This window comes from Elephas maximus, chromosome 6, assembly GCF_024166365.1.
Source record: "Elephas maximus indicus isolate mEleMax1 chromosome 6, mEleMax1 primary haplotype, whole genome shotgun sequence".
NCBI classification, from domain to species: domain Eukaryota; kingdom Metazoa; phylum Chordata; class Mammalia; order Proboscidea; family Elephantidae; genus Elephas; species Elephas maximus.
The window spans coordinates 94,540,637-94,554,072 of NC_064824.1; the positions used below are offsets into that span (position 1 = coordinate 94,540,637).

General features: G+C 39.2%; 1 protein-coding gene across 7 annotated transcripts in view; it reads right to left on the minus strand.

The window, feature by feature from the left end:
* The window catches only part of HECW2 (HECT, C2 and WW domain containing E3 ubiquitin protein ligase 2), a 463,541-nt gene that overhangs the window by 54,076 nt on the left and 396,029 nt on the right, over nucleotides 1–13,436 (minus strand). For 6 of the 7 annotated variants that reach the window (XR_007517919.1, XM_049887746.1, XM_049887748.1 and 3 more), the window contains 2 exons: nucleotides 10,290–10,399; nucleotides 1,240–1,332 (listed from right to left, as the gene is read on the minus strand). Coding sequence is in view for 6 of the 7 variants with exons in the window: in XM_049887746.1 (XP_049743703.1) it covers nucleotides 1,240–1,332; nucleotides 10,290–10,399 (203 nt within the window). In the remaining variant the exon portion in view is untranslated. The remainder of the gene's footprint in view (nucleotides 1–1,239; nucleotides 1,333–10,289; nucleotides 10,400–13,436) is intronic. The other variant, XM_049887747.1, reaches the window with a different exon arrangement.

A 13,436-nucleotide genomic window follows, 5' to 3' on the forward strand; every position in this document is an offset into this window, starting at 1 on the left:
AACCAAGTTGATATCTTGGTTGGCTGGAGATCAGGGCTATATCCAGCCATATAGATCCATTTTATTTGCCCTTACAACATTTTTAAAAGATTTTAAATTAATTGCCAACATTTAAAAATTAGAAAACTTCAAGTAAAAAAACAATCCAGGTTTTTCTCTTGAAAATTACTTCGGAAATCTGGCAATGACTGGCCTGCATTTCCCTGGGGTTACAGATGACAGCTGACTCCTCCCAAGGGCACATGCTCTCTACTGTGCCACCACCACTCACAGACATCAGCTACTGGGCCCCATAGGTACTTGTGAATGAGGTAGTGTTATATAAAAGTAACAGTCAATGAGTCTAAGAAGAAACTGACATAGAAAAGGCCTTAGGGACAAGGCTTTATTGGAACCAGGGCTTGTAAAGGGACATTCTGTACATTCTACACATTTCACATTATGTTACATGGGGAAAGGTAAGCCCTGAGGAAGGGATTCCCAAGAGTTGCAATAAGCACCGCATACACGCTCACAAGAAGGGGAGGTGGCTGGCAAAACCTAGAGTGGAAAGGGAGTGCTGGGGAGTAAATGGAAGATAAGATTGGTCATAAAGGTTGGAGCCAAATTATGAGAGGAATTACAAAATCTAGCTGAGGAGCCTGGGCATGATACAGTGGACAGTAAGAGGCCTTTATAGGTTCTTAAGCAAGGGAATAAAACAAAAGTGTTACATTTAAGAAATTATTTTCATAGAGTGTGTTGAACAGGTTAAGGGTGCGGAAGAGGAAAGGAGACTGGAGGGAGGTGACACAGCTAGGAGTTGTTGCAGCAATCTACGCCTGAGGGGATGAGGAGCTAGAGTGGGGTGTGAGAGGGTGACTCAGAGAGACACAGTGTGAAATAAGAGTTGGCAATGGAGATAAGTAAGGAAGGGCAATGGGCAGCTCTCATGATCACTTTTTTTTTTTTTTTTTTAAACACTAACAATAGTTATCCTTTTCTTAAGTGCTTGCTATGTGTTAGGGAGTGTACACTGTGCACAGAGAGTCTTGGGAGGTTCTCACAACAAGCCTACAAAGCAGATATTTTAGTATTATCACCATCGCCACTTTGCAACTAAGAAAACTGAAAATACAGTTTCCTGTCCAAGTCACATGGCAGTGAGCAGATTTGGGATTTGTGTCAGGTCTATCCGATGTTGAAAGCAGTGTAGGAAATGATGCCAGTGGACAGGGGCATGTGAAGTTTTATACATACTGAGTTGGAGGTGATAGCTGGTCAGGTGGGCAACTGCTCTATGGACACTTGAAAATAGAGAACTGGAGTTCAGGTGAGAGATCTGGGACACACCTGTGGGTTAAACGTGAGTTAGTTTGTGCACAACACTTAGTGCAGTGCCTGTCACATGAGAAGTGCCATTATAGGTGTGAACCGTTATTATCTGAAATAGATGTGAATAATAAAGACCTGGGAAAATGTGTTAGGATTTTAGGAATGGATTTTTACATAACTCGCTATTGGTCAACTATCCGTGCAGAGGTCTGTTTGTATAGTTAAGGATCTTTTACCCAAAAGGGCTGGCCAATGTTATAAATAGGGAAACTTGACTTTAAAAGATTTGAGACATAGAAGAGACTTCTAGGCAGTGGTTCTCAATCTTGACTGCCATTAGAATCACTTGTTAGCTGCCACTGAGTGGGACCCCAGCTCATGGTGACCCCATGCACAAAGGAATGAACTGCTGCCTGATTGGTTGTGGGTCAGACTGCTGTAATCTATAGGGTTTCCTTTTTCTTCCTTTTCTTTTTTTAACATTTAATTTTCTTTTTGGTGAAAATATACACAGCAAAACCCACTCCCATTCCAGTTTCTAGACATAATGATCAGTGACACTGTTACTTTCTTCACATTGTGTCAACATTCTTATTATTTTTGTTCTAGTTGTTTCAGTTCCATTTACTTAAACTTCCTGACCTCAACCTCATCTATGTTCTAAAACAGCTGTTGGCTCTTTGGTCTTATATAATTTTATTTTTAAATGCAATACTCAAGGGTGCCAATCTTTACTCTTGGACTAAACTGTTACTTAGTTTAAAGGTGACTTCAAGGCGTAGCTTCAATTCAAGGTTTGAAGAGCAACTCAGGGCCATAGTCTCGGGGATTCTTCTAGACTCAATGGGTCCAATAAGTCTGTATTCTTTAAGAATTTGAGGCTCTGTTCCACAGTGTTATCCCTTTTTGTCAGAATTCATCTATTGTGTCCCTGATCAGAACTTTCAGTAGTGGTAGCCGGGCACCATCTAGTTTCTCTGGTCTCAAGGTGGAGAAGCAGAGAGTTTTCATTGGCTGATTTTCAGAAATAGATCGTCTTAGTTTGGAAACTCCGCTAAAAACTGTTCAGCACTGTAGCAACATGTAAGCCCCCACTGACAGAATGGCAGTGCACTGGCCGATAACTGAAGCTGGGTCTTCCACGTGGAAGGTAAGAATTCCACTACTGAACCACCAACGCCTCACAGAATCACTTAGGAGGTTTTTAAAAATAGCAGTGTTCAGGCCACACCCAAGACGCATTACATCAGAATGTCTGGGATGGGGCCCAGGCATCAGTGTTTTTAAAGCTCTCCAGATGATTCCAATGTGCAACCAAGGCTGAGAACTTTTATCCCCTGGAGGAAGGTCAAATGCAATCAATGAAACACCTGGGCATCATCCAGGGACAGAGGGGAACACTTCCTGTGTGTTTGAAAAGCATCCTTCGCAACAGGAAGGGACAAAATCTCCATGAGCGTAGGCTGCTCTCCTGGATGGCCGAGGGGCAGCACAGCACAGTGGAAGTCCACTCACAGTAGCAGAATAAACTTGTTGTCACCCATGTCTCAAAAATGGCAGACTAGGAGCCCTGGTGGCACATTGGTTAAGCATTTGGCTGCTAACTAAAAGGTTGGTAGTTCGAATCCACCAGCCACTCCTTGGAAACGCTATGGGGCAGTTCTACTTTGTCCTACAGGGTCACTATGAGTTGGAATCAACTTGATGGGAACCAGTTTTTAGTTTTTTTAAATCCATGCAAACACCACAGCCTTCAGTATGGACTACACCTCAACATGAACAAAAATCCTCACAACTGGACCAATAAGCAACATCATTATAAACAGTGAAAAGACTGAAGTTGTCAAGGATTTCATTTTACTTGGATCCACAATCAACAGCCATGGAAGCACCAGTCAAGAAATCAAATGATGCACTGCAGTGGGCAAATCTGCTGCAAAGGACCTCTTGAAAAGCAAGGACGTCACCTTGAAGACTGAAGTGTGCCTGACCCAGGCCATGGTATTTTCAATCACATCATATGCATGCAAAAGCAGTATGATGAATAAGGAAGACGGAAGAATTGACACTTTTGAATTGTGGTGTTGGTGAAGAATATTGAATATACCACAGATTGCCAAAAGAACGAACAAAGTCTGTCCTGGAAGAAGTACAACCAGAATGCTCCTTAGAAGCAAGGATAGCAACCAGAAGGCTCCTTAGAAGTAAGGATGGTGAGGCTGAGTCTTACACACTTTGGACATGTTGTCAGGAGGGATCGGTCCCTGGAGAAGGACATCATGCTTGGTAAAGTATGGGCCAGCAGAAAAGAGGAAGAACCTCAAAGAGATGGATTGACACAGTGGCTACAACAATAGGGGGTTTCAAGTATAACAATGATTGTTAGCATGGTACAGGAACAGGCAGTGTTTCGTTCTGTGGTACATAGGGTCACTATGAGTCAGAACCAACTCGATGGCACCTAACAACAACAGCAACAAACCCAGGCAACTCAAAAAGCACCCACAGTGAATCAGCTTTTAGGAGCACAATCATTGATAGGGAAGAGGAAAAAGAAGAGCAAAGGGCTGAATGAAAATCTTTCGGAGCTCAAAAGAAACATGATTCTTTAAGAGTTGATTACCTTAAAAAATGACACATATACTATCACTGGATAATGTGACACTCTTAAAAGGCCGTGGGAAATGCCATTATGAATTCCATCAATATCTGTACAGACACTTTAGAAAAATTAGTTCTGACTCCATGTACACTCCATGTGAGGGATTCAATTATGGAGACTTGAGACAAATCGTTAGGTGCAAAAATTTTTTTGCTAATAGTTCTATTATGAAAAAAAATCATTTACACATTACTCATGGTTTAAAAATTACAGTAAATTATGCTGTTGGCTCTGCTCAAATTCTTACTGCAAGTCAGGTGCAACTGCCAAGAAATTCCAGGGTGGAACAATATTCCTTCTACTCAAAAATGTTCTTGAAAGATTGTGCTAATCAGCTTGTATAGGAATCATACCTGCAAGTGAAGTTCTAGGATATAATACTCTATAAAAAGAGTAATTTTATGGTCATTTGGTGGGGTATGGTCTTAAAAAGGATGCCAGATACAAAAAGATCAATATTACCTATAGTAAATGGTCACATGAAGGACTGACTTGGATAGTCAGCATTTTATCAATTTTTTGCAGGAAAAAATTCAGTAAAAGATACTAGGTTTTTTTATTTTTCCTTCATTGTTGCTAGGGAGTCGATTTAACTCATGGTGACCCCATGTGTATCGGAGGAGAACCGTGCTCTGTAGGGTTTTCAATGGCTAATTTTTTTTTTTCAAAGATCACCAGGCCTTTTTTATGAGACATCTGTGGGTGGACTTGACCCTCCAACCTTTTGGTTAGCAGCTGAGTGTGCTAACCATTTGCACCAACCAGGGACTCCTTATTGTTGCTAGGTGGACTCAAAATACTTCCATATAAAGGGTTACACTATTTAAATCTACTATTACAAAACTGCATAGTTACATACAAACTAAAGAATATTACATGACAAAATACTTTAGGTGACACTAGAAAAATCTTGAGTCTTCTTTGATTCTGGATGTGTAGCACAGAACCCAGATTGCTTTGATTACTTGTGTGCTGTAATGGATAGGATCAGAGGTGGTCTGATCCAGGACTGCTCCAGGTCTCTGTACCGGGAGGGCTCAAAAACTCAGTTCTTTCTTGGTTCACCTTCTAACAAAAATCTCTATGACTTTTTTTGTTTGTTTCACATTCCCAGTTAGTGAATGAGAACAAACCATTGAGCAATACGATAATTTCTGGCAGACTCTATCTTCTGGAACATAGCTGAACACTGCAACTTAAAACAAAATGAAACAAAAAACCCTCTAAAATACATGGCACAAAGGAGTAGCACTACTGAAGTCCTTGCATTTTTGCTTTACTCCCTATAATATATATTCTCTAAGAATAGTAAAAAGCCCTCAGGTCATTGTTTGCTAATGCTCTCATTTATAAGCCATTTATAACAAAAAAAGACTTTGATAATTTGATCTCTCAGACTTTGGCAAATTAGAAGCAACTTATTAAAAAGGCAAAGCTGAAGGGCACGTAATGAGTGCCCTCTGATAGCACTGGGGGGTGGGCACAACAGCGACTCAAAACAAACCCAAACAACACACCTCTACATTGTGGCAAGGACAGTATCTGCAACTTTCCTTCAGTCTCTGGAATCACAACTTCCCCGTTCCCAATAAGCCAGGGAGCATCCTTCATTTGTGCTATTTGGGTCCTGGATCATCTTTATAGGGCTAAGTAAAGAGAAAGGATAGAACACTCTTTAAAAAACAGGTGTAAAGCTACTTCAGGGACTGTGGGAAAGGTGAGAGGAAAGAAGAAAAGGTGAGGGGAAAGAGAAAATGAGAGAGATGTTTTCAAAAAGAGCAGACGGTAAGATAAGTAACTGCTAAGTTGCTAAGATTTTGGCGAAAGGAAGGGACAGGAAAAGAGGATTCTCAGGGGTTCACATTACGTTTTGGGAGAAATGATTTCCTCTCACATCCCATTCCCTCAAGACAACGTTCAGTTAAGACCCATGTGGCTCTTCACCACTATCTGAATCTGCTTTATTTCTGTTGAGCGTGACCTGTGCTGGTACCAGCTTCCAGGCAGTTCAGTCCTAGTCAAGTAACAACAGCTCTGCACCATAACTCGTTGTCACAATGATCCAGAATAATCTTGCAAATCCTCAATGTACGGTGCATAGGAAAGCAGAGTAAGTATAATGGATTTTTTAAAAAGGGTTTCAGCAAATGGTTGGTTAAACGAACATTTTCTGGCACTTAAAAAGTCATAGCTTCATTTACCTGGAAAATTCATGTAAGTGAGCACATCTCCAACAATATTAGATAAATTAGGTGTCACTGCATTTAAATTCCTAGAAATGTGCTCCTACGAAAGACCCTTAAAATTCTCGGTCCTATATTTGGCATACTAAACCATACGGTATTTTGAAAGATCTTTTCCTTCCGACATAGCTGAAGTCAGGGTGGACATCATTAACGGTCCTAGAAAAACAAACGTCCAGATTCCAAAATTTTGACAAATTTTAGGTGAGTACTCTCAACAGCTGCAAAAAGCAGTGAGTCAAAGTTTCCAAAGCCGCCCCCTCCCTCCTTGATCTCTGTACTTGAAAAGACATAAAAATGTGCTTGGAATGAGGAAAAGAGTAGAAAGCTTACCAGGTTCCTAGGGGTTCAGAAAGAATATCATTAAAATTGATTATTGTCAAAATTTACCAATATTGGTCTCACACCACTAAAAATGGTGACATTCTGGCCACAAGAAGGAACAGCAGAACACTGTTTAAGACATTTGAAATGTTGTTTTCATAAAAACTTTAGGAATACTGGTGAAAAAACCCAGTGCTGGTGAAAGGAGAGGCTATTTTACTCAAACTGAGAAGATTTCTCCATAAGGTAAGCAAGGTTAGTTAGGCCTGCCCTTGTATCATGTGGAATTAGTTATAGTTATTCCAGCTGTTATCAGGCAGTCCATCCCAATTTCAAGATCAAACAAAGCCCAGTGAAACAGACTAGGCCAAAAATATGGAGACGATTCTTCGTGAAAATTAAAAACATGACAAACGCTGCTAGCAATTTAGACAGATTTGGGTTATAAGTGCCCTTGGAAAATATTTAACTTTAAATCTAAGTTTCCAGAATGCATTTTATGACCACCAGGGATTAGTCATCTGCATCTGTGGTGCTTGCTAAATGAAGACGTGAACTTAGTCACCATTGAGCGTGTTCATACAGAGACATTATCAGCCAGTCGCAAAGAGCATGGCTCCACAGCGGTCAGAGGTGACAGAATCTGGGGAACTGCCTTTTTCTCAGGCAGGATGGGGTCACAGACAAGGCCTGGAGAGCCTTGACTGGCATGAGCCACACTGCACACAGCTTCGTTTCTTAACTATAAAGCATTACGTAAAGGACAACCCACTTTAAACTTCAGCATAGGCTCTTGCTAAGAAAAAGACCATTCAGAGTATCCAAGCAGCCAGTCCTGCGTATCAGGGAAAACGGGCTCATATATTCCGGTTATTCATGGTTTAAATACTGACAAACTATACTCCTTGGATTACCTTCCAGAAAGGAAGAAAAAGGGATAAATGAACATCCATTGGTTGCTTGTTATGTTCCAGGCACCAGACTAGGTGATCTCTCCAAAATAACCATGGGAGGCGATTACTACTATGCCCACTTCACAGAAAAAAGAAATTTCAGTTCAGTGAGGGAAGTAAATTGCCCAAAGTCTCACAGTTGTAAGTGACTGAGGCCAGCTGTGAATTTCAATTTCCCTCCCTACACCTTTAAATTTACCTGTAGTCTCATATACTTAGTTCCTTTCATCATGTGTCATTCAAAATAGGTGTCCCTACTGTGCTCCAGCTTGATGTATGCTTTTGACTCCAGTGCCCTGTCTTCCTACGGCTTGTGCTCTGGTGGCTGTTGCTTCTTTGCCCCATTCAGTAAACCACTTTCCCTTCCTCCAGGTCATCTGACCTCTGTACACACACAAGCTCAACTTTCCCATCCTAAAACCCCTCCTTTAACTCTTCCTATCCTTCTAACTACTGTCCTATTGTGTTTTCTTTCCACTTCTATACTTTAGGAAAAGTGTATTTCTATACTCTACATCCTGTATCATTCTTTGACTGGTTACAATACAGTTTATAATCCATTATTTCATGGAAACTGCTTGGACAAAGGCCATATATAACTTCATGGTTTTCAAATCTAATGGCCTCTTTTCAGACCTCATCCTTCCTTAACCTTTGAGTGCTTGACCTTATTAATCACTGCCTCCTCCTCAAAACTTAGATCCCTTGGAAAGACCTTAATTCTCCCCCAAATTCTGTCAGCTCTTTTTCTTTCACCTGATCCCTACCTCAACCCAACCCTTAAATACCAGGACCCCCATGTCATCATCCTATATTTTCTCCTCTTTTTACTGACTTGTCCTCCCTGGTTCCTCTCATCTTCACTCTTAACTTTAAAAACCACCAACCTGTAACCCATTGCCATCAAGTCGATTCTGACTCATAGCGACCCTACAGGACAGAGGAGAACTACCCATAGGGTTTCCAAGGAGCACCTGGCAGGTTTGAACTGCTGACCTTTTGGTTTGCAGCCGAACTCCTAACTACTAAGCCATCAGGGTTTCTTTAAATGTCACCACTACACCTATATTCCTAGCTGCCCACCTCTCCTGAGCTCCATAGCCATCTTTTCCAATTGTCTTTGAGTATCTCCAATTAGGTGGTTCAAAGATTCCTCAACAAAACATGTCCAAAAACAAATGCATCTGACCTCTCCTCTCTAGTCTAATATTCTTCCTTTGTTGCTAAATGGTGTTACTACCTGTTTGGTAGTCTAGTCGTGGGGTGGGGGGGTGTCAGGGCTCAGTCTGCCTTGACTCCTCCCTCTTCTTCAACTCTTACATCCTACCTGTATGCAAAATCCTGATGATTCCATTCCACGCATCCCTTGAATTCATCCTCTTGTCTCCATTACCACTGCCACTGTCTAGTCTAGCCCTTCATATCACCTGGGTTAACATAACAGTCTCCCAACTGGTTTCTCTGATACAAGGTAAAGCTTCAGTGACCAGCTAGTCCTAGCCTAATTTTTGAGAACTTCCCTGAGCTGTGAGAACTTCCTTCACTTGTACCCATTAATTTGCTATAAACTACTTTTATGCTTCTGTGGATTACCTTATGCTGTCACTTTGCCTAGAATGTCATCCTTCCTTTGGTCCACCTGGTAGATTCCTAGCACCATCCCTCAAGGCTCCACTTCATACCTGTTGTCTTTATCTTTCCCCAAACACCTGGTCCTCAACTCTGAAGAAATAATTGTTCCCATATCTGTGTTCCCATACAGATCTTCATTGCAAGGTTACCCACAGAACTTTACAGAGTCATTTGCTGACTCACTTGCCTCCACTGCTCCATCATGAGTCCTTCAAAGGCAGAGACTGTATTATTCATCTTTGTTGTACTAGGGTCTAATCCAGTGCTTGGCTCATAGTTGGATGCTCAATAAATATGAGTTAGAAGAACACATTAATAGGCCTTTTCCTGTTTGTGGTATTCAATTAGGCTGCAGCTTTACTGTCATAACAGTATGTGAGAACACATGTTCTATATCCAAGAACATATAGCAGGTTTTAGTGACACATATGGAGTTTGGGTTTCTGTTAAAACAGCTTTGAATTCTGATAGCTGTTAAATTGTGAACAATATACTGCCTATAATAAAGATAAATATAGCTGATATTGTGTCAATATTAGGATGACCTTGTTTTAAAAAACGTGTGCTACGCTACATTGTCTATCATTCATTCTTTTACTCCATCATTCATACCATCTCTTTCAAAAAGAGTTTCAACTTACAAATTTTAGGTTGTTACATCTTTCAACATGTTCTATCTGCCCATGTGTCTCTGTTCTTCCTATCTAATGAAGGTAGTGAATATTTCAGGGAAAAATATCTAAATCCATCAAAATGACCAATTTTAATTCTATATTATTTCTTGACAGTTGTAAAATATCCATCAATTGTGTATTATTTCCTCAGGTTTTTTAAAGTATCCATCAAATTGGTCTCCTAACTAGAACTTCTTAAATCCAAAGAGCTAATTTAGTATTATGTGCACACATATTTTCCAAGATACATTAGGCACAATACAACTTAATGAAAAGTAAACTCTATATCTGGTCTGGAATTTCATTATCTTCTGTCAAAATGAATCCTCATGGAAATAAGGCCGTTCTAAGAGGCAGTAAATGACACAAGACAGGTACTTGTGCTAACACTAAAAATGTACTAAAGCATTCCCTTTATTAAGGAGAGAATGCCCTACATTAGGGCTCTTTCCCCCAAGAATTCACTGCCAAGAGCACGTGGACTCACCTGGCGAGTTCTGAGGAGAGGACACAGGGGAGCCACGTGGGGACTGACAGTAGCTGGGGTGGAGTAAGGCATGTGGAGGCACATATGACATTATCTCTTCTTCAAATAAACTGGGGAAAAACAAGAAACAAAAGGTGTGCTTTAGCCAAAGCAGTGAGAGGAGGGTAGCCTTGTCTCCACAATGAGTAGGACAGTCAGTTCCTCACGCTGAACCATTCCATCCACGGTCCAGTTCACATCCCAAAGGGAGCACCTGCCCTTTCTCCTGCAGTTAATCCTTGGACTAAAGGGCTGACTGTCACCACTGTGGTTATTTGCCAGTTTGGCTACTAACTTTGGACAACACGATTTCCATTTCACCACTTAAACATGTGAGTTTGAGTTTAAGTGCTTGTCTGAAAATATAGCACCTGAGTTTTTAGATTTGGAAATAAGATTCAAACGCAATAGACAATGTTTTTTAAGAACCCACAATAAATACACAAAGTATGTTCGACATCTTCATTCCAGGAAATATACAACAGGGTCCCAGTCTTCAAAGAGCTTAGGTTTAACTGGAGAATTAAAAGAAAAATAAAACAAAACACCTCCTAAATAATTAAATTCCTGTATACCCTGGCTTTATACTATTTTTAGAATGTCATGATTTTGACCTGAGATTATTCAGTTGTCTTTTTTCTCCTCCATATTGAAACTTCTGTTTCTAATACTCTTCTAAAATATAGTAACGAAGGGACCTGAGGTCCTGAAATCCCAGACTTTTTATTAAATATTATAGTAAAGTACCACTGATTACACTAAGCTCAAATCCATAAACACTTGACAAAATAGATTAAAAATAAAAAAGAACTCTTGTTTGTAATTAAAATAATTATATATCATATGTATATGAACTATATATAGTTTTGCCTTAAGCATTTTTAAAAATTACATAAATGTGATGCACCCCAGCAAATTCACAGGGGTGCCACAGGCTATCTTAAGTTTTGAACACTGTGTGAACTACTAGCTTGAAGTAGTTCATACTTTCAATATTAGATCACACAAATAACTTTCCTTTTAGTGACATCATAGCTTTGTGAAGTTGGGTTTTTGGCATTTGCTGTGATAAAAAGCAAGTACTGCAGGAAAACCAATGTGGAGAGAAATGCAGGTGACAGTGTACAATCTGATTCCAAGTTTGAGGAGTTTTACAATGACCAACAAGTGTGCACATCCCAGTTGTGAGTAACTGTAATTATTCAAGAATGAAATAAAAATATTATTTTTCCTTCAATCTATGTATATCAAATGGTTAACTGGCTACTAGGTTGTTGGCATATAAATACTCATTAAGTTGCTTGGACCTAACTTCTTAAACAGAATTTATCTTTTGGCATAGGGCACTGCGAAAAAATCAGAGACATAAAGGTGCTGTGTGTCAGAGAGTTTGGGAATGTTGACCTCATTTTGAATAATAATTAGTAAGCTCATAAAATGAAGAAAAATTATAAAGTGTTATTTACTCTGTTCATAAAGCAGACTGTATAATAGCTTTTCTGCAACTGACTTTCATAAGCACTTCAATATAGGAATATGTCAAAATGTTATACTTTAAAGTTCACAAACGAGATAAACTCTGATGGCTCCTCTTTACGCTTATCTGTGGTAGTAAAATCATCACTCACTTACAGAATGAGTGAAACTAAGGAAAATTAATGAGTGCCTCCGTAGAGATACATTTTTATATGAGGTGAGTTACTGAAAGAATATATGAAGTAGAATAACCAATGATAAATGTAACAAGGCACTTTTAAAATTTCTTAGCTTCATAATACACTGGAAAATAACTTCATGCTAGATTATTTTGAATAGAATAATCTCTTAGAGCTATGCCATATCTTTACATTGCAGCTTGATCAAGTTCATTTATACCAAGAGTGATTTTCCTCTTTAAGAAACAAAGTTAAAAAAAAAGACACAAGTCTCCCACTTTATATGCAGCAAGTACAGTGTTTGAGTTTACAGAGTCACTGATTCAAATAACTGAAACTTCAAAGAAAAATAAAGAACCAAGGATATGTATAAAACTCTTAACATTTTTCAATAATCATTAAATATTATTTATAAAGCATGCACATGTAATACAGTGTGTCACTATGTACCATTCTTAAAATAATATGTTATGATCATTGTCATATAAAAGTATATCGAATAACATCATTTGTGTATAATAGTTATAAAACCAAAAGCCACACCCGTTGCCACTGAGTCAATTTCGACTCATAGCGACCCTATAGGACAGAGTAGGACTGCAATATAGTGTTTCCAAGGGGAGGATGGTGGATTCAAACTGCCAACTTTTTGGTTGGCAGCCAAGTTCTTAACCACTGTGCCACCAGGCCTCTGGGTAATAGTTATAGAACTATTGTATATAAGGGAATTTCTCATGCTTCTTCAAGGGCCCAATAGCTACAGAGAATATGCTTAAAAGTGTCTAACACATAGAAACTCAAGCAAACTGTGGTGTTTATCAAAGTACAAATACTCAAAGCTGTGTTATAATTTAAAATATTTAGGAGTATACCATCTAAAAATTATTTAAAGGAGATTTGTTAAATAAGGAAATTATTTAACAAATCACGAATTCTAACTTATAATCTTTTAAGACAATATTTCTAAAAGCTGGATTTTTTTAGTTTAAATGAAAAAAACCTTAGATTTCTAGAATGACATGAAAGAGTCATAACCTAGCCACAATTTTGTAACACAGCTTTCTATTCTATAAAGAAAAATATACTTTATATGCTACTTTCAGAACTAGCTCAATACACCATAGTCTAGACTGAGTGATGACTGCCCCCCACCCCCCAAAAAAAAGGTTTGTTCAGAGTCAAGGAAAATGATTAACCCACAATGTCAAGTCGATTCTGGCTCATAGAGACCCTATAGGATAGAGTAGAACTGCCCCATAGGGTTTCCAAGTCTGTAAATCTTTACAGAAGCAGACTGTCCTAACTTTCTCCCAGGGAGCGGCTGGTCGGTTTGAACTGCTGCTCTTCCATTTAGCAGTTGAGCTTTTTAACCACTGTGCCACCAGAGCTCCTTTGGTATTGATTACATCGCTTTTAATTATGCTTCAACTATACGTAAAGGAAAATAATTTTT